Below are 25,423 nucleotides of genomic sequence, written 5' to 3' on the forward strand. Positions count from 1 at the left end.
CTCCTTTCCAGGTGGCACCAACTATCAAGCAGTGTATTGGGTGAAGAGATTCATTTTGGGGGGTTTCTTTAAAAATACTGAAAGCACGTCTAAGGCCAACACTGGCCTCCTGCACCCTTAGGCATCCCCCAACCCCACCCCACACTCCTCACTATGTTTCCCCTAACCACTGTCCCTCAAGGATGCCCTTGGTGAAGAGCCTGTATCACACCCCATAGCATGGTGGTAACCAGCACAGGTCAAGCAGCCAGGCTGCCTGGGTTTGAAGGTCAGCTCCACCATCTAATGACTATGTGACTTTACTTGTTTCTCTAGAAAGTGGAAATGAAAGTTTGAACCTAGCTCACGGGGGGGTAAGAAGTGAAATGCTTAGAACAGGGCCAGCCAGGCTACAAGCCCTCAAAAACTTGTCATGGACTATGGTAACTTGAGGGAGTTTGGAGAAGATCCCACCTCCAAGAAAGAGTCACGTGTGGCCCCAGGCTCAGGCCAGGCAACACCGAGGACCCCTACCTTCTGCCCGAAAGCTGAGCAGCCCTCCCTCTACCTACTGCAGCTACATTCCGCACCTCAGTCACCCTGACTCCCAACACTCCTGCCTTACTGGGCTCCTTTGTCTCTTCCTTCAGAGCGTTCACACAACCTGTTGCTTTTTGCCTGGCCAGTTCCCGCTCATCCTTTGGGTCTCAGCTTAAACAGAACCTACTCAGAGGCCTGCCCAAGGCCCCAGAGACCAAAGATGGTCCCAGCCTTCTCCACAGTCCACACAACCTGCTCTCCCCTTTCTGAACATGTATCCCACACATGGAATTCCCTGTTCAGGGTCCATCTTTATCTTTCACAGTGGCATGTAACCCCACAAGGGCAGGAGCCATAGTTATCTCACATACTCCTGAGTGCCCAAGGTCTTCTGACAGTGGATAGGAAAGGTGATGTTCCTAAAAAAGTTTCCTTATGACCAAGATCCTGGATCCCCAGGTTACAGCTGTACGTATGAACATGAGAAAGACAGTAAGTCTGCAAAACACATTAAAATCCAAGTATCCCTACTATAAAACAATACACACATTCCTGAAAATGAATAAACAATGTCCCAAAGTAAGACAAATAACCAACAACCTTGTATTTTTGAAAAATCACACACTAAAAAATAACAGGGCTTATGGAAAATATAGAGTTCAGACAGAAGGCTCAAATCACATTCAATTTTGTAACTAGAACACTGACAAAAGCAGAAAGAACAGTGAAAATTACTAGCACAGATAAAACTGTTTCCTAGCAACTTTGTACCATGCACAAAGAAGCTGTTCAATAAACAGCTGTTAAGGGAAAGAGGAGGGAGAGAGGGAGGGGCAGGTCATCTGCTTGGTGAGAGAGTTACTTGGGATCATGATTTTTAGAGGTTTTGCTTTTACTTCTAAAGCACAGCAGTCACCAGCCCAAGCTCAAGCTCTGGAACAGGATTGCCTGGGTACAAATTCCAACTCTGCCACTTATTAGTTACATGACACCAGGCAAATCAGTTAACTGTATTCCAGTTTTCTCATCTGTAAAATTGGCAGAAAACTGTGCTTACCTTATGTACCAGGCACAGTGCCAGGTGTGAGATAAGATAGATAGATAGATCTTCCCATTAACTCAAACAAGGGCCCAGACTAGCAATGGCACATAAGTGGTCTAGAAATATGTTAACTATTACTATTTTTATTTGGCACTGAACTAGCCACTTTATCACTTTATGTTATCACAGTCTGTCAACTCTTGCAACACGATGAATCAGGCTCCACTTGTCACCCACCCCTCCTATTTATGACATCTTGCAAGGTCTCTGCGGAAACAGGAGGCAACCACATCTGTTGGTTGATGACAACATTCAGCTCCAAAAGCTCCTTTGTAAATTTTCTGCAGGAAAGGCAGAAAGGATGCTATTTCTCAGTGTTTCCATTGGGTCATGACAATTGGTGGTCATAGCCGTGGTCATTTATTAATACCAGTTACTGGCCATTAGCTTTTATGGGATATTCTCCTTTTAAAAAATACTTACCTAGTAAGAACTCATACAGGTTACCATTATAATAAAAATTCCTCATACCAAAAACCATAAGATACCTAGGAATAAATCTAGCCAAAGAGGCAAAGGATCTGTATTCAGAAAACTATAGAACACTCATGAAAGAAATTGAGGAAGACACAAAGAAATGGAAAAACATTCCATGTTCACGGATTGGAAGAACAAATATTGTTAAAATGTCTATGCTACCTAGAGCAATCTATATATTCAATGCAATCCTTATCAAAATACCATCAGCACTTTTCACAGAGCTGGAACAAATAATCCTAAAATTTGTATGGAACCAGAAAAGACTCCGAATAGCCAAAGGAATCTTGAAAAAGAAAACCAAAGCTGGTGGCATCACAATTCCGGACTTCAAGTTCTATTACAAAGCTGTCATCATCAAGACAGCATGGTACTGACACAAAAACAGACACATAGATCAATGGAACAGAATAGAGAGCCCAGAAATGGACCCTTAACTCTATGGTCAACTCATCTTTGACAAAGCAGGAAAGAATGTCCAATGGAAAAAAGACAGTCTCTTCAACAAATAGTGTTGGGAAAATTGGACAGCCACATGCAGAAGAATGAAACTGGACCATTTCCTTACACCATACACAAAAATATACTCAAAATGGATGAAAGACCTAAATATGAGACAGGAATCCATCAAAATCCTAGAAGAGAACATAGGCAGCAACCTCTGTGACCTCGGCCGTAGCAACTTTTTTGGATATCCTGTAAGTTGAAGTACTCCGATCTTTCTTTCATACCAAGAGGTGGGAATTATCTGCACCCCCACAACAGGTAAGAGAGAGGAAGCTGACTGCTTTGAGGTAGGAGAAAAAAAGGTGAGAGTCCCAGGTGAAAATGCTGGGGGGGGGGACATGTTTATTTAAAGAACAGAGATGGAGCGCCTGGGTGGCTCAGTCGTTAAGCGTCTGCCTTTGGCTCAGGTCATGATCCCAGGGTCCTGGGATCGGGTCCCACATCGGGCTCCCTGCTCAGTGAGGAGCCTGGTTCTCCCTCTCCCTCTGCTGCTTCCCCTGCTTGTGCTCTCTCTCTCTCTCTCTGACAAATAAATAATTAAAAATCTTTAAAAAAATAAAATAAAAAATAAAGAACAGAGATGTTTGCTCTCCAATTCTGCAGAGAGGAACTGTGAGCTCCACATCGGTCCAACCTGAGGGGAAAGTTGGCCTCCTAAGTCATTCCTTCAACTGATATCACCTGCCTAAGAGCCAACAGTGAAATCACTTTCCAAGTGTCCAATCACTGACTGTCTCCAGGCAACCACCGGGTAAACTGCTTTTTTTAATCAGTCTTTAAAAAAAAAAAAAAAACTTTGCTTCCTGTCAGGGCAGCAACAGAGTCTATTTTCTCTGCCATGGCAGAGTCCAAGTGCCAACCAGGCAATTGTAGCTGGGCACAGGCTCCCTGAGAAACCTTTCGGGCCATGGGTAATGTAGCCATGGGGCTCCAGTAGGGAGCAGACTGAGGAGGAATGGGGACAATGGCTAAGTCCCAGTCCTTGGCCACAAGAGCTCTGGGGTTTACCAAAGGGGGCAGATCCCACCCAAGCATATATTCGTTACAATGATATATGACAACGTTTCTAACAGAGGTGGATACTAAATGCCAGGTTTGCACAGAAGAGGAGGGATTAATGGGCTTAGAGGAATCAGGGAGTCTGCTTCAGAGGCAGACATATTTAAGCTCTGTCTGGAAAGGATCTGTCCCTGGAGAAGTGGAGAAAGGACATCCCAGGGTCCCCCTAGCTCAATAGCCATTTTCCCATTTCTTCCGAGGAATAGAACCCAGAGTGTGACCTGAGGACAATGAAGCCTCCCCTGCAACTAGGAGTGGCCATGTTATTGAAAATCTAGGCAATAAAACATAAGAAGTATCGGGAATTTTCTAGAAGGTGTCTTATGTAGTCTTCATTTTTTATTCCTCCATCCTACTTTCTTGAAAGATGATGTGATGATGAGTCTCTAGCAGCCATGTTGAACCATGAGGAAGGGGTGTGTAGGGGTGGTGGGTTCAAGTGCTGAAAGAAACCAAAGTCACAGACCTCCAGAGTTTACAACTTCTGGGGTTCCCAAATGGCACATGACTTTATTAGCTTATAAAGTCCCTTCTTTCAGAGGCGTTTGGGGCAAGTTCCCAAATTAGAGGACATCTATAGGTCATCACCCAAAGTCTTACACAAAACTGCTCCACTCACTCACTGAAAGGCAGGCAGGCTTCCTGCAAGCCTCTCACCTCCGAGGGGGGTACAGCTTCTCTAGCCCCTATTGTGTACAAGAATTTTAAACCCAGGGGCAACCACGTGGCTCAGTTGGTTAAGCATCTGCCTTTGGCCCAGGGTCCTCGGATCGAGCCCTGCACCAGGCTCCCTGCTCAGCGGAGAATCTCTCAATCACCTCTCCCTCTCTCTCTGCTGCTCCCCCTGCTTGTGCTCTCTCTCTCTCTGTCAAATGAATAAATAAAATCTTAAAAAAGAAGAGAAGAATTTTAATCCCAGAGTCCATGCTCAAAAAATAAATCCCAAAACCCTCTCTGCCATTTCTCCTAGAAGAGGAGGTCTTGATTTATCTGTGCCTGGGTCCTAAGAGGTGCAGTGGATCGTGGCTTGCAAGAATATTCGAGAACTTCTGACTCAGCCCTTTTCCCTGTCCCCTCCCCCCCACATACACACACCTTCAATACATCTGGAGGACTTTAACAGTGTTCCTATTCTACCTTTTTTTTAAAGCATAATCACAATAAAACATGTGTTGTATGTATATGCAAGCCCTTGTCTCAATAAATCTGAATCCATCTAATTCTCCTGCTCAGCACCCTTCAATGGTCTTAGCTGAAACACTACTTTCACTGAGTCCTTGTCTGCCTCAAGTACTTCTCTCTTAAGCCCGCTTTGTCTTCATAGCACTCATCCCAATTTGTAATTGTGTATTTTAGTTTAAGCTCCCACACATACACACATACGACATTGTGCACTTCATGTGGGTGGGAATTAGGTTTCTATTGTTCACCATCTAACCCTGGTTGTCAGCACTATGCCTGGCACATTGTTGGGGCTTAGTAACTACTTTCCAGGAAACAGATTTTTTAATTTGTTTAAAACACGTTCACACATTAATGTTTATTTTCACTGTATGCTTATTTTTAGTGTTTACACTGAAGTGAACTTACAAATGAGTGATAACCAAGTGTCCCAAATAATTATTTTCATATTTTAAACAATTTGGCTGAGCCTCTCCTAGCCTTCATTCAGTTTCCCATTAGAAGAAGATAATGGTTTGAGTATCATTCTTTTTAAATGTTTATCAGGGCAGGAAAAGAGAGCTGTGTACTCAGCACAATAAATAAAACTCCAATCCCTTGGTAAGAAAAATAAGGCTGAGGATTTTTTTATAACAGTATTGGGTCATGGAAATAAAAATGCCACAAGCCTTTGCCCTTGACATTTACTTTAAAAAAAACAAGTGCAGGTCTATTCTTACATAACCTCCTAATGGGCTATTTAGGGATAAGTGGGTGGGGTAGGTCTCTAAATTCTATGGTTGACCAGGTGGCCAAGCTGCATCCTGTACTAGCAGGTTGTGGGTTTCAGACTATCACGGGCAGAACGCAGAGCAATGGAAACATGGAGCTTTCTCAGCCTAAACAATACTTTGTTCTTAAGGTCCCATCATAGATATAAGGACGCAGTTCTGCTGACAACATAAGTTTAGTGGGAAAAGATATCCACCAAGATATTCCTTAGGTGCATGTCACAAGACTATGTCACCTCATTTTTTCTCCCTATGTTAAAGATAATTCCCTGAGATACAACGGCCATCCCATCAGGGTTAGCTTCATGAGGACATCTCTTTGGGAGTGTTGTTTTCAACACTACAAACATGGAATTTTACCACAGCAGAACCGAACTGCATGACATCATTCTTCCTTGCAGAAAGAGATAGAACATCTCCTCATGTCCCAGGGCAGAAGTTTTTCCAATATTTTGTCACCTTTTTTAAGGACTATTTTTTTTTCCTGTATCATCTAGTAACCCTCTAATTTAGACTATTTTATATTTCTCAATCACTTAAAAACAAAGTTCTTTTATCCTTTCCTTTCCTCATTTGACTGCACTGAAGTCATCCTTTTTCCCACTCCACTCTCCACCCCAAAAAGATGGTATCTGATACCTTTCTTTTGCTTCAAATGTAAGCACACACACATACTTAGGAACAAGTGAGGGGAAATATTATAAAATTGTTTTGCACATTTTTCCGAACCACCAAAGAGTAAACTGGGCTTAAAAAGAAAATCTAGGGGTGCCTCGGTGACTCCGTCAGTGATGCAACTGACTCTTGGTTCTGGCTCAGGTCATGATCTCCAGGTCGTGGGATGGAGCCCTGCGCCAGGCTCTGTGCTCAGCGGGGAGTATGCTTCAGATATTCTCTCTCTCTCTCTCTCTCTCTCTCATAAATAAATAAATAAATAAATAAATAAATAAATAATAAATAAATAAATAAAATATTTTTTTAAAAAAGAAAGAAAATCTAGTTCCAGTGAGAGTTGTTCAGTCAACTAGTGTTAACTGACTCAGTCCTCAACCGTGAAAATAAAGGCCCACCCAAATGATTAAGGTTAGACTGGAAGGTAGGTGATGGGGATGCCGAGTACAAGCCAAGACTCCCAGAAGTCACAGAGCTGCTTTGTTCTGACCCTTCAGTTCTTTAGGATGGGACGTGGACACCTGCAGGAGAGACCGCCCATCTCCTCTCTTGGAAGGACATGGCTCTTGGCTGAACTCAACAACAAAACTGTTCCCAGGTGGGATCTTGGCCAGACAGGAGCACTCTCAGGTGAAGGTGAAGGAGCTGCGATAAAGGCCTCAGACAGATGCACCAACGGGGCTTAAACACATCAGTGCGGAGAAGAGACACCCCTTCGCACCCATATTTGAAAGAGACAAGCCACGGGGAATGGTCTAGGGACCCACACCTTCCGAAACCCACAACCTGCCCCCACATATGGGGGAAGCCTCTGCAGTCAGAGAAACAGGAAGCTCAGTCCTTACCAAAGTTTTTACACCTGGTCCTAATGTGGGAAGCAATATAAGGGATCAGATAACAAGGGCTGCAAAGTCAGACAGCCTGGATTTGAATCCTGACTCTAACAAGTACTCACTGACTTGGTGAGTCTGGGGAGGTTTCCTAATTCCTGAAAGCCCCAATTTCCTCAACTATAGATTTGGGGTATCTAACAATGTATATATTCATAAAAGTTAAGAAAGTGTGCTTTAATTAAGTCCTAGTTCTGCCACTTACTTGAAAGTTTGGGCAAGATACTTAATTTCTCAGGACCTCAATTTTCTCATCTGCAAATGGGGATAATAGTAGTAGTACTTATTTATAAGGGATTCATTCAGACATAGACTTCTTAGCCCAGTGCCTGGCACACAGTAAGCACTCAATAAATACCAGCTTTTATCATCATGAGCATCGGTTTCATTACCATGATTATCATTACCATGTGACTCCTAACCACACTCTTAAATTTCAGAATGGTTCAGAGCAGAAAGAGAAGCTGCCAGGCCAATTTCCAGGAGCTGCCTGGTCCCACCTAGCACTGACTGGCACCCACGGAATCACGGCCAGATGTCTGCATCATGGCTCCATTGTCATCCCTCAGCGGAGAGCAGAGGGCCAAGAAATCCAGTTGCTGGGGACACAGGCCCCACCCTGCCCCTTCTTGGTGGCCAGAGCTCAGTCTCGCATTCGGAGCTGGCTCACTGCAAACTCGGTTTCCAGGGAGATGCTGGGGCAAGAAGTGCCGGCTCCGCCTCCCATTCCGTTTCCCTCTTCCCCAAATCTGTGGGACCGCACTGTTCTCCTACCACGTGACCACATTGTGTCATAGCGGCTCTTGTATACAAACAGGCCAGATTATTTAAATGCCCCTGTGAGAATGATGCTGCCTGCTCTGATTTACATATCTATTCAGACCACTACTCCTTTCCGTGGTCCAGCCAGAAAAGGTTTTCTCCCTCTTCCTCAGCTCCCCATGCAATGCTGGAGAGGCACATGCCAACTTACCTCTCCGCGGTATTGAAAAGATGTAAGAATCATCAAGTCCCCCCAGAGGCGGAGAACTTGAATGACTAACTTATGGCACATGTTCACTCGTCATGACACTGCAAACATCGTATGTTACCTGCCACTAAATGCTAGGTTCCCAAAGACTACTCCTAAATTTTCCCTATTGCCAAACAATACAACATCCGTTCAGTCTTGGAGAGTGAAGGTACCCTCAGTGCTTTTAATCTTGAAAATCAGGTCCCAGTTGAATAAGAAAACAATTCTATATGGGCAAGTGGAAATGACCCAAAATGATGAACTGATCCCTCCCGGCACAACTTCCCACTCATGTGAAATATGGATTAGGTCACAAATAAGATTATATTCAGCACCAAGCCCCACAGGCATGCTGTGATTAAGGTTAAAGGAGTCCAGAGAATTCTCAAGTTGAGAAGCAAGGCTAAGTTGGGTTGAAATTTCCAACCCCTCCCCAGAGGCCTGGCAACCTGTTCCAAATCACAACTGAAACTAAGTTGAAGGGACATCTGTTTCTCCAAAAAGTTTTTGGCACTGCAGAGAAGAACACAGATTAGAACAGATAAATATTGTTGTGGGCAGAGAGGCAAGGGGGGATGCGGTGGTTACCAAGAAAATTAGAATCATCTCCCCACTAACAAACTCCTGTAACTCAAGAGATATCATCAAGGGAAAAGGAAAGAAAGGAAGGAAGGTAAGGAGCAGGAAGGTAAATAAAGGGGGGAATTATTCTTTTTCCTAGCGGGAGCAGATACAACTTTAGTAAACAAAACACTGCTACCTTTGAGATGAATATTCAGACAGCCACTATTTGTATAATGACTTAATGCTGGACTGTCAGCAAGAGGAGAGGCATTGAGCGCTCTGCTTGGAGCTCGGTAACAAAGACTCTGCAGTAAACGCAAATATTCTACATAATATTGAGCAATCATTTTCTAAGCCTTAATGGACTGGACCACCAGGATCATTTTATGAGTAGATATTACTGGTTTTGCTCTGATCCCTAACTCTCTTTTAATGCAAGGTAACATAGCATCTACTCAAACTTCTAGGCCAGGTATCTGGAGCTCATGAGGTAAGAACGGAATGAGATCAGTAGGTAATTGATTTATATTTTTTTACAGTGAGAAACTTAGGGTTCTGAAGATTTTCTTCCAAAACAGCTATAGGAACAAAACAGTAATAATGGCAATCACAGGAGTGTTAATGATGACAGTGGTGATGGTGGTAAGAATAGCAGTAGTGTTGTTAATGGTAATAATGTCAACCATTATTACTTAGACAGCAATTCCTAAATACTGGGGACTCTTCTGAGCATTTAAAATATACTAACTTATTTAACTCTCGCAGCACTCCTAGAGGTAGGTAAGCTATTCTTGGTGCCCGGGTTTTACACATGCTTTCAACAGTATCTTTGTGATTTTTGTTGTTGTTAACGACTGGAGCTAGCTTTCAAAGAAAACAATTTAGAACTAAAAGGGGAGGAAACACAGCCCGGCCAAGGTCACCCAGCTAGAAGGTAACAGACCCAGGATTCAAACCCAGGCTGCCCCGCTCCAAAGTCTGACCTCTTAATCCCTGTGCGGTCCTTATTGCCTCTTTGTTTAGGAAGGCCTTCTAGAAAAGGAATGTGGAAGGAAGTTAGGCCCCTGCCTGCTGGTGGCCACAATTAATACTGGAAGTTTGCTGTTTCCTTTAGGAGTCTCCTGAACCCACATTAAGACATGCAGCCTGCTTCTGCAGCTATTTAAAAAAAAAAAAAAAAAAAGTTCTGTGTTACTGAGCAGCTCCCACATGGTCTGTGACCTCCATTTGGGCTCTCACCTTTGCCAGCCAAGGCACAAGCTGGGAGTGGGCTGAGGTGGGAATATCCGTGCCCAGGCCCACGTTTCCTGCCAGTCACAATCCCCTCCCCTAGCCAAGGCTGAGAAATTCCTCACTAACAAGTGATCTCCGGGAGCTTGTTCCTTGAGACTATTAAGAATGAATCTTTTCGGGCCAACCCATGACTCAAGGAAGACCAAGGGCTGAGGAGGAAAGACAAGCTGCAAAGTTTGTTTATTAACCTGCTGCACCCAAGGGAACATTTTTCTGAAAGGGTGAAATTCCTGACTACTCAAAGGGGGTAGGGAGCCTGTGGGAAATTTAATCACCGACGGAACAAAAGTGAAAAACAAAGCCCTTCCAATGAGGATGTTGCCGAAGACAATGGGGCCCCTAAACGAGATGCAATTGTCCCGAGATAACAATCCACCCAGGAATTCAGCTCGCTCTAAGTACTACAGTATTGCTATATTAGCCGCGGAATCTTTGTTCACCGGGCAACTGCGCGCAAAACCATCTGTTAAGGCTCCCGGGTCTCCCCGGTTTGCAGACGAGGCATTTACATTTCAAGAGGGACCTCCGGGAAGGAAAAAGGGAGGTCACTATCTCTCCCGGGAGCAAATACCTTTTTACACAGCCTGGGAGGGGAAGCTCTCCTTTCCCAGAAACCGAACTCCGCAATTGAAAGGAGATAGGCCGCTTCAATAATGCACGCGCAGAGCAGAGCGCCAAGGCCGCCCCGTCCTAAAGCCACGCACGCCCCACGGTTTTCGCATTCTCAAACGGGCATACCTGCAAGGTATCACGAATAATGCCAGGCCGTCTATAGGACCTAATGGGGGCTCTACTTTCTAAGGAAGCCCTTTTTTTTTAATGATGATCTTTTTTTTAAGATTTTATTTATTGATTTGAGTGAGAGAGAATGAGAGATAGAAAGCACAAGAGGGAAGAGGGTCAGAGGGAGAAGCAGACTCCCCGCTGAGCTGAGAGGCCGATGTGGGACTCGATCCCAGGACTCCAGGATCATGACCTGAGCCGAAGGCAGTCGCTCAACCGAGCCACCCAGGCGCCCCCCCCCCACCTTTTTTAAACCAGTGGAACCAGGACAAAAGCTGATATCCTGTACTGCATAATATCTAGCCTAATACATCCCACCACTTAAAAACAGACTGTGGTCCTCTGGGCTGAAGAAGATGTTTTAGATCTTGATCTAGGTGGGGGCTGTCATTGTACATATACATATGTGAACATTCATGGAGATGTGTGCTTAAGATTTGTGCACTTCCCTGCATGTAATTTATAGGACAACCCATTTTCTAATTAGACTCTATTAATGTTACAATTAAGGATACTGAGGATAAACCACTTGCCTTCAAGAACTGCAGGATTGCTGGGTTCTGATATCCTCCCCTCACCTACTATCCACATCCAAAATCTCTCCTGAGAATTTCAAAGTTCAAGAACATGAAAAAGACAGCTCTCCAACTCTCAATGAAGCCAGTGAATACAAACGTCTCCTGTGTGTCCTGTGAGCCCAAGTATGCAGCACAGAGAGCACCTGTCACACCCCAAGCCTTTCCGGCCACAAATCAAAAATTAAAAGCCAAGGTCTTTTTCTCATCTGGTCATGAGCCATCAAATTATGAGAGATATGATTGGGGCTTTTATCAACAGAGCCTCAAGTTTGGTCTTCTGTTTCTTTCACCCTATGTTTAAATAGATGTTTCTAAACTCTGCCAAACACTCTTGCTTGGAGCAGGTTAACCCTGGGAGGGGCAGGCCTCTTGCAGGAGCATTAGAGCCCCAGTAAGTGAGGGTGGTTTCTGCAGGCAACTCAGCAGGTTCAAATCTGTTCCATCCTAGGCTCTGTTACCTCTGAAGCATCCTGAGAACGGGGGGTGGGGGGGGGTGGGGGGGTCACCAAATGACAGCCTGAGTACTAAGAGGCTTCACCATTGCTGGGCCAATGACTTAGCGGTGCATTTCTTCCTCTGAACCATGGGCAAGGAGGGCTGCCTGTCCCTGAGGAAAAGGGTCAAATTCGCCTTCCGCTAAGCCTCAAGAAAGGCCGTCTGGGCGAAACAGAGGCTCAGTGCACGGATCACAGGGGGTCACCTTTCCCCCCTCGCGCCCTCCAAGCGTCCTGATCCCCGGCAGACGCGTCATTTGGGGAGCGCAGAGCCACCAAGCTGCATCTATCTACAGATAGACATCGAGAATCAGGATCACCCAGCGAGCGCTTCCTGGACTGAGCCGAGAGCTCCAGTGATTTCCCTGGCCTGCCACCGAGTCATTTAAGAAGTGAAATATGCCAGCGGGGCCGGGGACTCGGCACCTGGGAGCCCGCCCCGCCGCCTCCGCTATGGAGTGGGGGCTGCCAACGGCTGGGCAGCGGCTATGCGGATGGCGCGCTCGCAGGTGGGTCTTGCAGGCTCCCCGGCCCTGTGCGCTGCCAGGAATACAGCCAGAAACTCTGGTGGGTACGCGTTTCCGTGGAGACACTGCCAACTCCGCTCGGGAGGAGCTGCGGGGGGGGGGGGTCAAGAGGCGGAAGGTAGGACAGGGAGCAGGAACCCCCCAAATGCGGCGTCAGCAGCACTCTGGGTCTCGCGCTTCCTGCGCCTTTGCGGCGCTTCTGCGGGCACTGCGCTTCCCTTGGCCCCGCGTGGAAGCGGCGGGAGCTGAGATTTGCGCGGCTGGCGGGCAGGAAGGATGCAGGCGCAGGAGAGCGCTTCGTGCCCCCCACGCGCACTGCGAGACTGCGGCGTCCCTCACTTCCGCCCACCCTCGCCCGAGACCCGCGCCAGGGCGCCAGGGCATCGCAGCTCGCCCGAGGCCCGGGCGGGTGACTCGGAGCAGCTGGCAAAGGGGAGGCGAGGCTGGACCTGTCGTCCGTGTGCGCGGGTCGGTGGCTTCGGGCGCCCCTGCAAGGCCTCCCGCCAGCCGGGGGCACCTACCTCGATCCACTTCTGCGCCTCCGAAAAAGCAGGCTCGGGGGGCGGCTCCGGCTGCAGAGGCTGAAGAGCTTCCAGACCCAGAGCGGGACAAGCCATTTGCGAAGCCCCGCGTGCACTCGAGCGCTGGGCCGCCGGGATGAGCACGGCCGCCGCCGCCGCCGCCGCCGCTGCCGCCGCCGCCGCAGGAGCGCGCTCCCCGCCCCTTCCCGCCAGCCCGCTCTCCCCTCCCCTGCCCGCCCCGCCCCCGCCCGGCGCAGGTCCCGGAGGAGAACCGCGCGCCTCCGGAGGACGCCGCGGCAACTGTTCCCTGCGCTGCCGGGTCTCCGCCGCGCCCCGAGTCCCGGCGGGAGCGAGCGCGGAGGCGCCGGGAGCTCCCTCTCTCCCCACCTTCTCTGGCCGCTCCGCATCGCCCCCCCCCCCTGGGGAATGGGAGGGTGTCAGCTACCGACTAAAAATAACCAAGAGCGAGCACTGGGTGTCTCCCTCCCTGCCCGCAGTGGGGCCTGGAGAGGGACTCGGCCAGCCACCCCGCACGTCCCCGCGCCGGGCCCGCTGCGGACGGGCAAGCGGGTCGGCAGGCACCCGGGAGACGCGCGCCCACCGCGGCGTACACGGCCCCGGGGGAGCCGGCGGGGCCGCAGTCGGGCCGGAGGACGCGCGGGCAGGGGCCTCGCCGCACCTGCCGGCCGCCCGGCCGCAGAACTGTGAGCAAGAGGTGCAGGCCTCGGCCCCGGCGCCAGGCAGTGTTCAGTCACCCGATACTTTTGTAAGAAAAAAAGAAAAACCACCCTTATAAGCCTTTTTCTCTTCAAGCTATTTATGACCCAGTCTTTTGATTCATTCAACCCATATTTACTGCGCGCCTTCTATATATCAGACACTGACGTTGGCGCTGGGGACCCGGAGATGAAAAAAGAAAGAAAAATAGAAAACTCCAAAGTCTATGCCCTCAAGATAACTACATTCTAGAGGGAATGGCAGGGGCGGGCAGACAATAAACATATAAAACAAAAGAAGGTGATTGTGGAGAGTCATGTATGTTAAGAAGATAAAAGAGAAAACAAACTATGACCTGGGAAAAGAGAGTGTTCGCTAACTTCCGATTACCCCTCCACCCTTCTCCTGGGAGGCGGATCTGATCTGTGCGTCCAGCCTCCGTGAAGGGGAAGGAGGCAGAAGGTCAGGGGGGACGGAGAAGAGGGAGGTGGGGTATTTATGCTGCCCTTTACTGCAGAGGTCTCGCAGATTGGCTGCCGCACCAATCCTCTGAGGCCTACAGCTCTGTCTGGGCCCTGCCCTTGGGTTCTCTGAAGTTCCCAGTCTCCTCTTGTCCCAACCTATTGCCTCGGGCCAGGTGGTGGTGAAGGCCTCCCCATCTCATTGTGGTTTCCCCTCCCTGCCCACTTCCTCCTGATGGTGTCCTAATAAACTCTCAGCCACTCTCTTTGAGCATTCCTCCTGTTTTCCTTGGGAGCCCAATTTGATGATCATGGAAGGTTTTTCTGACAAGGCAGGGTGATGTGATGACATGAATAGGAGGGACGTTAACCACGCAGCAATTGGGGGAAATATTTCCAGATGCACACAAAGGCCTTGAGAGAGGAACCCACAAAGGCTGGCATGCATGACTGGAGTGTGGTAAGGAAGGAACCAGGTGGGAATGACAACACGGGAGAGGCCTCAGGCTAGGCCAGGCCTGAGGTGGGGAAGGGGGCGCTGCAGGCCCCAGCTGGGGTTTAGTGCACGGGCATGCACTGGTGAGCCGGGGGCTGGCACCTGAGAGCTCAGTACTCTCAGCTAACTTAAAGCAAATGGATTCACATTTTAGAACAGCTGATGGCAAGAGGGGTTGGACAGAGCAGGAAGTCTGTGGGTGCCTCCGCAGCAAAGTCTCTGTTCCCTGTTCAGGGTCCAAGGTTAGCTTTTGCCCAATTCTGCTGCTTTAATAGGGGAACAGAACAAAAAGCAGGCCTGAAATTCCACCGTTAGCAGCTTTGGAGTCAGACAGCTTTCAGTTTATTTACTTTTACGACACTTACATGGCACTTGCATTGTGCCAGGCACTGCTCTAAGTGCATTACAAATCATTGACTAACTCATTCCCTATTCCAACCTGGTAACATAGACTATTATCAACCCCTTAAGGAACTGAGAGAAGGAAGGGGGAGGAGGGGCCCCACGGCTGGTGAGCACTAAAGCCCCGATTCAAGCCCAGACAGCCTGGCGCCAGATCTGCCCTTAGCCACGCACCGTGCTGCCTTGCCAGCCCCGGTCTAGACGCTGCCACTTACAGTGTGTGCCTCAGTTTCCTCATCTCAAATGAGGTTGAGATGGCAACCTTTCAGCAGATCCACTGTGAGGAGAAAACAGGATTTCTGAATGGTGAAAGACCCATGTTGGGGCTGGCAAATAGGGCTCAGTCTAAGCCAGCTGAGCATCCCTTCCCTCCTGCTTTCCAAAAAGGAGGGTGGGAAGAAATTACAAAGAAGAGTAAAGAAGACAAGCTGAAGAAAAGGGCTAATGAAATATTGTCAGAGGATGACCTTGTCTCCATAAAGAAACATGGCAAAGTCAATAATTCACACATGGACTCCAGCACACGATCGGAAGACACCCCTTTGGGCAGGTTCCCCTGCAGGGAGCAACTAGGAGGAGGGGAAGCCAGCTGATCCAAATGTTTGAAAATGTTTTCATGAAGGTGAAATCTACCATATCTGTAAAATATCTGCTACTGAAACTGGCATTCAAACTAAAACATTTTTTCTTTCAGTGAAAATACTTTTCGAGGCTTTTAAGGTTTATAATCACAAAATAATACCTACTTTTCCCGAATTCTATTACCGATAAGAAATTCACATGGATTACCAAAGACCCAAAGACTCACAACCATAGTGGCATTAAAACCTAGTGCCATTATCAAGAATATCTACAAAAAAAAAAAAAAAGAATATCTACAAATTATTGTTAAGCACCTACTTTCTGTTCTAGCATCAGAGGAATCCACAAAGGGACACAGACTTTTTTCTTTAGCAGCTAATAATTTTGTTAATGACACAACATTTTCATTTCTGTATAACGTAAATCTCAAATATAAAAGTAATATGCATCCATTGGAGGAAATTTGAAAAAAATTCTAATGAAGAAACCAAATCCAGAAGAAACGCCACAGTTCAAAGATCATCACTATTTGGATGGTCTGAAGCAACATTTGGGTTGGAAAAAAATAATCTTAAGACAAGGTACTCTAGGATAAATGCCAACTGAAGGATATAGTGTATTCAAAGAGCAAGGATTTTTTAGTGACAGATTTATTGAGATATCATTCACTGTTTTTTAGTATATTCACTGAATTGTGCAATAATCACCACAATTAATTTTGGAACATTTTGATTTCTTGTCATCCCCCATAGTCTTTAGCTGTCATCCCCCAAACTTCCTATGCCCCTGCCCTGGCAAACACTAATCTCCTTTCTGTCATTATAAATTTGCCTCTTCTGGGCATTTCATATAAATGGGATCATATGATATGTGGTCCTTTGTGTATTGTTTTTCTCACTTAGCATAATGTTTTCATGGTTCATCCATGTGGCTGCATGTATCAGTACTTTATTCCTTTCCATGGGCAAATAATATGCCATTGTATGGGTATTCCACATTTTGTATATCCATTCATCAGTTGATAGACATTTGGGTTGTTTTCACTTTTCAGTTATTGTGAACAATACTGCAATAAACATTCCTGAACAAGTTTTTATGTGGACCCATGTTTTCATTTGTCTTGCTAAATGCCAAATGGAATCACTGGGTCATACAATAATTCTATATTTATTTATTTATTTATTAAAGATTTTGTTCACCTATTTGAGACAGCAAGGGAGAGAGAGCACAAGTAAGGGGAGTGGGAGAGGGAGAAGCAGACTCCCCGCTGAGCGTGGAGCCCAATGCAGGACTCGATCCCAGGACCCCGAGATCATGACCTGAGCCAAAGGCAGACTCCCGATCTGACTGAGCCACGCAGGCACCCCAATAATTCTATATTTAACCTTTTGATAAACTATCAGACCATTTTTCCAGAATGGCTGCACAATTTACCATTCCCACCAGCAGGGTAGAAGGGTTCCAATTTCCCCACTTCCTTGTTAACACTTGCTATTTTCTGATTTTTTTATTATAGCTATATCTTAGTGGATGTGAAGTGGTACCTCATTGTGGTTTTAATTTGTATTTCCCTGACGACTAATGATATTAAGGATCTTTCACGTACAATTGGCCGTTTGCACATTTTCTTGGGAGAAATGTCTATTCATGCGGTGCCTGAGTGGCTCAATCGTTAAGCGTCTGCCTTCGGCTCAGGTCGTGGTCCCGGGGTCCTGGGATCAAGCCCCGCATGGGCTCCTGCTCCGCAGGAAGCCTGCTTCTCCCTCTCCCACTGCCTCTGCTTGTGTTCCATCTTTCGCTGTGTCTCTGTCAAATAAATAAATAAAATCTTTAAAAAAAAAAAGAAATATCTATTCATATCTTTGTTCATTTTTTAATTGAGTCATTTCTCTTTTTTTCATTGAGTTATAAGAGTTTTTTATATATTCTAGATAGGAGTCCCCTGTCAGATATATAATTTGCAAATGTTTTCTTCCGTTCTATGTGTTGACTTTTCACTTTTTTGATGCTGTCCTTTGAAGCAGAAAAGCTTTTAATTTTGATGAAGTCTAAGATATCAATTTTTTCTTTTGTTGCTTGTGCTTTGGGTGTCATATCTAAAAAAGCATTGCCTCATCCGGGGTCATGAAGATTGATGCCTATGTTTCTTCTAACAGTCTTATAGTTGTCCCTCTTACATTTCGATCTTTAGTGCGTTTTTAGTTATTTTTTGTAAAAGCATGGGTTTTGAGGTCACATAAACTAGGCATGGTAGTCTGGGTCTTCTGAGAAGCAGACACCAAGATGGAGTTAAACATGTAAGGATTTTATCGGGGACATGACTTTGAGAGAAAATGCTGGAGAAGCAGTCAGAGCACAATGCAAGTCTGTCCTCAAGCAAAGAGAAGGAAGGAAGGTCAGGCAGAGTGTCATCTTAGGCTGCCGTTCACTCTGAGAAAGTTTTGGCGAGGAGGTCTGTGAGCCAGTTCCCCCAGAGAGGAGTCCTGGGTCTTCCAGGAAAAGCCTGCCTTAGTATCCCTGCCGAATTTAGTAACTGGCTGTGAACAGCTCAGTGGAAAGCCGGGCTCAATGCAGACATGGCAATGGACTTCAGAGCACAGCAGCTGGGGCCGTTGGTCACTTAAGCTCCCCAAAGGGCACATTTTACAGTTGCCACACTCAAGTTTGAATCCAGCCCTGTCACTCATTATGTTACATGAGTGAAAATGTTATTTAGCCTTTCTGGGTTTTTGGTTTTATCGATAAAGCATCGCCTTCCTTGCCTGCCACTTAGAAATCAATGGATAATAATAACTTTGAAGACATTGTGTATTAAAATATGTATATCTATTAATATATAAAATGAGGTAAATCAACTGGACAAAGATTAACTCTAAATGTCACTGTGTAAAATAGTTTGGAGACTAATGGTTGGTGGTAAATAAGGGTACTAAATTTCTCATTCCCCAAAGTCTGACTTAACTGTCACCTGTCACCTTTCTGGCCATTTCCTTAGCAACCAAGTCAAAATTAGTCACCTCTCTTTTTGTGTTCCCATAATGTGGTGGGTTCTCCACACAGCAAAGTAGGTATGAAAATCTTTAAGGAGGGTTCCGAAAAACACTCTCAATTTGTCATTGCTTTGATTTTTAAAGCCGTTTAAAAAGAATGTGACTGTTTCATTGGCTGTGCAGAAGCTTTTTATATGTTGGCTAACTGGACATAATAATCAAAAAAGAATGTGAATAACAATTTCAGTTTCCTAGACTATGACTGACTGAATAACTTTCCTGCTACACAACTCCTAGAAGTGCCACACAAAATAAATAAGATATTCTTTACATGAAGAGCTGAGCTCAAAAGAGATTAACAGAGATTCCCCAGGAGGCAAAATAGAAAGGAAAGATAAAACTAGAGCAGTAAATTCATGATTTGACCCTTGGCCATTCCATGGAGAGACATAGTGCACAGTGGCTGCTAGACTCAGAAACCTAGGGCTAGGGCTACAGTACTGGAAGTTGAGGGCCGGTGCCTGTGTCATGTGGAGAATGCAACTAAGCAGTAATACACACGTGAACGTGCACGCATGCACACGCAAGCACACATACATGCACATATACACACTAATCCCACAGAGAAAGACTGGACCTGAAAAGATTCCACCACCACAGAGGGAGATGATAGGACGTTTCTTTGTCTTGACCTCAGCTCTGGGTTGGGAGATACGGGTGAACCTCCCTTGAGAATGTGTAAACAAAAGCCTAATCCTCTTTATAGACAACATACCCATGATCCAAGGCCCCTCAAGCTAAAAAAGTAACTTACAATTTGGTCTAGGGCCTCTTGGGCTCCTAGAAGAAGTGAATGTAAAATCCCTTTGGAAGAAAATGCCTTCCATCTAAGCCTCATGGGACTCTCACAAATAAACCCTAATGAAGATCAGTTTTCAATTTAAAAGTACAAAATGCATGCAGAAACCATGTGCTCTAAACAAAATTCAGGAGGCACGACAAAGAACCCAATTAGGTTTCCCAGAAATTCATTTAATAGGGCTATCAGTAAAGGTTATAAAATAAATTTTTAGTGATTAAAGACATAGGATGATGAATCCAAACAGAAGAAAGTAACAGGACACGTAAAAAGGACACACAGATATGAACAAGTATGAGAAGAACAACTAGAAAATTACAGTCATAGATTCAAAGCACAAAGAACGGGTGAAAGTACAGGTTAGACACAAGTGAAGAGAAAATTTGTGAACTGGAAAACTGGTCTTTGGAAGTGATATGGAATGAAGCAGAGAAAAGAAAAAGTACTAAAGAATGGTTAAGAAAATACAGATTTCCCACAAAATAATCACTAGGAATTATAGAAGAAGAGAATGGAGAACGTGAGAGAGATAATGGCTAGAATTTTTTTTAGAATTAATGAAATGCATGAATCATTAGATTCAGAAAGCATAATAAGTCCAGAAAAAAAAATATATATATATATGAGACATTATTTAATGGCAATGAGAAATACTGGGATAGCTGCTTCTTTATACCTCCACCATAGCACATATAATACTGTACTGTGGTTAAATGTATAGTAAGAATCAGTCCTTTCCTTTGAGATTGGCACTGCCATGGCTTAGCACCAAGTAAGTGCTGAATGGATGGATGGATGGATGGATGGATGGATGGATGGATGGATGGATGGATAGATGGATGGATGGATAGATGGATAAATGGATGGACAGATGGACGGATGGATGGATGGACGGACGGATGGACAGATGGACGGATGGATGGATGGATGGATGGATGGATGGATGGATGGATGGATGGATGGATGACTGAGTGAATGAATGACAATGGCCAACTGTGACCTAGAACAAATAGGTTGAGCCAATCTATCGTGAAAGTCAAGTACACTTCTGACATATTCATTTTTAGTCTTCAATTTTTCAACTGCATTTGTTTCACAAAATTTTAAGAAGATTTTGTAAGAAAATGCAAGTAAAAACACTTTTGAACTATTGACCTTCTGGGTAGTGAGAAACTCCTTAAAATCTGAAAAGTCGTGTCATTCGTCAAGTCTACAAATGTTCATTTCTTTCAAAGTTTACTCGCTTCCATTTTCTTTCTTCTGGGACTCCTATTTGCTGGAATTGTTCCTCTCCCTGGTTCCCTATGTCTCATTTTTTTCTCTCAGATTTTCCATCTCTTTGTCTTTCTGCTTGATGTTCTGGGCAACTTCCTCAACCTGAGTTTCTAGTCTTTCTGTTGAATTTTTAATTTTAGTAACTCTAAGTTTTCTTAGAGTTTCTTATCACTGTTTGCTTGTGTTGAGTATTGCTTTTTCTTAGCAAAATATTCTTGTTTTATGGATATATTAATTTCTTAAACCTGAGTATATTAGAAATTTTAATGGTTTTGAGGTGATGGAAATGTTTTGCATCTTCATGGTTGCTGGTGAAACAGTCATATAAATAGGTAAAAATTTAATAATCTGTGCATTTAAGATCTGTGCATTTTACTTTCTGTAAATTCTTCTCTAAAAACACTGACTTTGCTGTTATGGGGGAATGAGAACAAGGGTAGATCTAGGTTTTACTGGGCCTGAAGCTTCTACAAATTACAAATATAAATTGGGTTTGAAAGTGAATATTTATTTAGAATGATAAAAGAAATAAAACAAATTATAAATTTTAAGAAGCTATCAAATACTATAACCATTACAAAATCCAGAAAAATAAAATTATTTTTGTTAATTGCCTGCCTGACACATTCCTGTAAGGCTTTTTCCTACCTTTTTTGGGTTGTATCTTTGATTACTTCATATGACATTTTGTATTATCATTTTCTGTAGAGAGAAGAGAAAGAGAGACTATTCCGTCTTGTGTCCTGCATGGTAAATTCACATTTGGTTTGTTGTTTTTTTTTTTCACTGAAATTTTCTTTTATTAGACTTTATATACTCATGATAGGAATAAATAAAATAATAAAAATCACAAAATACATTACAGAAAAGACAGAAAGGACAAAAGTAATAGATTAATATTCTTAGTTACACTACTATATTCTTTAAAATGGGGGAAGAAAACACATGAAAAAGTGGTTCCAAAAAGTAACTCTGCAAAGTTCAGAGGTTGATTTTCACTAAGAATAAGAGCATGGAAGTAACTCCCGTTCTATTTCGTCATATTTACAATTGTCGTGCTATCATTTTTCATTTGGAAGCTACTGTTTTGCATGCAGAGTGTGTATTATGACAGAGGTTAGAGACATACCTAAGTAAAATTTGAAGTAAATTGGAACAATTCTGAAGCATTATGAACTTACTCTCCAAATAGCACGTAGTGGCTCAGTCGGTTAAGCGTCTGCCTTCAGCTCAGGTCATGATCCTGGGGTCCTGGGATCAAGCCCCGCATCAGGCTCCCTGCTCAGCGGGGAGCCTGCTTCTCCCTCTCCCTCTCTCGTGCTCTCTCTCTCTCTCTCTTCCTCTCGCTCGCTTGCTCTCTCAAATACAGAAATAAAATCTTAAAAAAGAAAATAGCATGTAGCTGCATCAATATGTGTCCGGGGTTGACTGCAGAACTGGGAGTTTATCGAACACAACTCCACATAATATATAATGCTTATTAAAGAACAAGTAACACGAGATGGACTAATTTAAACTAACATATTACACATATTATGTTGTAAAAACTCAACAGTAACAGCAGTAATTGTTTTGAACTTAGACCAGCAGATGATTTTGTGGGAGAAGAATATTTTATCACTAACAATGTTAGGAGTTGCTGGCCTGTGGCAATATTAAAATCTGGATTTTTGTTATTGATAGGTCAGAAAGTTTCTTTCAACTGTACAGTTGTTGACAAAATGAGATAAATTTTCAAGATTGTTATCAAATTTAGGAAAACCTATCAAGTTTTTTATGAGTTATGAGATTTCAGGCCTTGCAAGTTTCTCGTAAGTCAGTTGCTGGAGTCATGAGGCATCTTAAATGCTCTTTGGATCAACAGTTCTCATTAACCGTTTTGTCACCAATGTTCCTGTGGTAATTATGTATTCAGTTTTACATTACTTTTGTCATCAGTGTTTCATGGTCATTCATATGGGAATTTAATTGTAGGAATTCTGATAAATTCCATATCCCACAATGCCCATAAGAAATGTTCAGCATGTTTATAACTGTATACCCTGCATTGTCAAGATGATTTCTCATGGGCTAGAGCTTCCAATTTGTCTAGAACCCATTGAGAGCCACATCTCCCATTTATAACTTGACCTGTCTGGTGATGGGAAGCGTTTTCCACAGGCTAGATCCTGACTCCACTCAATTTTGTTTCTCCCCCACACCTACATCCCAGGTGCCAGGCACCATGGGACACATACCCATGTCTCCATCCAGCCTCTGAGCTGGCACCTTGGTATCCTGGGACCAACACATTGTGGATTAACAGAGTGGGCAGTAGGTATATTTCTAGAAGTTATTCCTACTCCAGGACAAATGGCAGTAACATGCCCGTACGCAAAACTGTGACCCACATACACATATCCCGCTAAATCCATAATTAATGTATCCCTAACTCAACTTCCCTTACCCACAGCCCCAAAATACCTGTGGCCATTCATCATCATTCAACATGAGGGGATTATGATGGAGGGTAAGTCTGAGTGGAAACGGACAGCAGTCTTAACCATTGCAATTAAAATATCTTTTACAAATTTTACAAAAATATATGGCGATGTGAACAGCCTGGAAGCTCACCCGAGGGCCTTGGAAGAGGCCAACTCAAGTGGGGGGACACGAAGCTTAAATTTCCTTAGCCTCCAGGTTAATCCATCCCTGGGTGAGAGACACAAAGCGAAATGAACCCTCGTCAATCATTAATTCAGAAAAGCATTGCTCTCTCCAGAGTCACTTACTCCTCACATGCTGAATGCCTGGAAGTTCAGACAAAATACATATTAATGGTAAATGTTATTCCTAAAAAAAAAAAAAGACATTGACAGAAAAATAATTTATTTGAATTTTGAATTCCTTATAGTAAAATAAGATTAAAGCCATGATTTCTGAGTGTCATGGGCTCATTTAGTGAAGAATACAATTTTTGTGATGGAGACTGTGAAAGCTTATTAATGATTTTCGGATTTCAGCAATTAGATGCTTACACTTTCTTTCTAGTATCTGATACCCATAGACACTTTAACCTATTTAAGCATGTACCTGAATATCATTTATTATCTGGTTATTAGCTAAAGTTAAAGCACTCGGGGAGAGTGGTCGAACGTTGCAGTCATTTCTAAAACTATGCTGATGGGGAGACTGTTTCCTATTCAGTTCAAATGCAAGGCAGTATGGCTGCTTCCTCTGTTCCCATGGAAACCTTGGCCTTGCTGATGTTCAAGTTAATTTCTTACTGCCATCTGCCTGTTGAGCTACAGGGCTTTTTCCAGCTGATATCATGCAGAGGCCTGTTGGGAGAATGAAGTTTACTTAGAAACTCCCTGGTCTATTTCCACAGGAGGTCAAGATTGAAAACAGATCCAGCCGAACCTCAACGCAGAATTAGCTGAAGGATGAAAGGAGTTAAAAACTCCTGCGTGCAGTTTTTTTTTTTTTTGCTGTTGTTTCTTTTTTTTTAATTAACCTATGTTTAATGCACATTGATTAGACGGGATATTAGAAATAGTTCACCTCACACTGGACAAAGTTCGTGTAATGTTTTATCAGCCCTTTAAACTCTAAAGTTGCCACATTTCTATGTGCTTCTTGAAAATGCTAATGATATCTCAAATCAAAGGTCACAAGCCGGTGACCGATGAATCAGCTCTGGACTGCAGACATGGTTTTTTGGCCTGCACAGTGTTTTAAAACAATGCTTGAATGAGTTACCAACTTCTAGAAATTCAGAAACTTCATGGGGAAGGAAAAAAAAAACCCTCTAGATTTCCAATTTCTCTTGAAAACTCAGAAAATGTGGCTGGCTCTGCATTCCTGCACTGCCAAAGCTAGAGCGCAGGGGCGGTCGCTGGGAGGGGCGTGGCACCCCCATTTGCCACCATCCCTGTCACTCCTGATCCTTTCACTTTTGCCTGCTTCATTCATGAGTCGTAACTGCCTCTACGGCATTTGCATTTACAATTTCTGCCTCAAATCCATGTAACGCTCACTTCCTAAAAAGTAATATGTAAGCTCAAAAATTCAGTCGTGTTCTAGCTCACGGGATACAATGTTTTTACCAGCCCAACAGAAAGTAGCAAAATAAACAGTCATATTCACTAATCATCAAAAATATTAATCACTTTTGTTTGCTTCTCTAGCACTAATTCTCTAGTATAAATTACTTGATTTAAATAATTTGCAGTTCTGGCCATCAGGTATCAGCAAAGTAGAAGAGTATAAGCATGTCAGCCTTTCCGTTCTCCACCTAAGAATATTCATTAATAATAATCACCTGTATTTGTTGTTTGCTTACTAAGTGGCGGGCACTGTGTGTTTTTTTTTAATTTTTTATTGTTATGTTAATCACCATATATTACGGGCACTGTGTTTTAAAGCAATTCCATATCAAGTCACTATAATGCTTTCCATTTTATAGATGAGAACACCGAGGTTTAGGAGGATCAATAATTTGCCATAAGTCCTATAGCTAGTAAATAACAAGTTCCAGCTTCACTCAATTCTTTCTGATTCTAGAGGTTGCACCTTAAACCACTCCTGCTTATTTATCTCCATTTTGGTTAAGTGTATTCATCAAGAGCTTAAACTATTTCTCTTTTTCCAAACCTGTTTTAGAATATGTTCAGAAAGGGAAAAAGAAGTCTATGACACAGTCTTTTTGT

The 25,423-nt window shown here is 44.0% G+C and overlaps 1 protein-coding gene across 1 annotated transcript in view; it reads right to left on the minus strand.

Moving 5' to 3' along the window:
- Positions 1-13,046, minus strand: part of LIMCH1 (LIM and calponin homology domains 1) — a 321,144-nt gene extending 308,098 nt beyond the window's left edge. Inside the window, exon 1 of the mRNA XM_088021185.1 lies at positions 12,951-13,046. Coding sequence (XP_087877311.1) covers positions 12,951-13,046 — 96 coding nt within the window. The remainder of the gene's footprint in view (positions 1-12,950) is intronic.
- Between the last annotated feature and the right edge of the window lie 12,377 nt (positions 13,047-25,423).

The sequence above is a fragment of the Eumetopias jubatus genome, unplaced genomic scaffold (genome assembly GCF_037043125.1).
Source record: "Eumetopias jubatus isolate StellerSeaLion01/CBP00866 unplaced genomic scaffold, mEumJub1_p1.0 scaffold_2, whole genome shotgun sequence".
In the NCBI taxonomy this organism is placed as follows: Eukaryota; Metazoa; Chordata; class Mammalia; order Carnivora; family Otariidae; genus Eumetopias; species Eumetopias jubatus.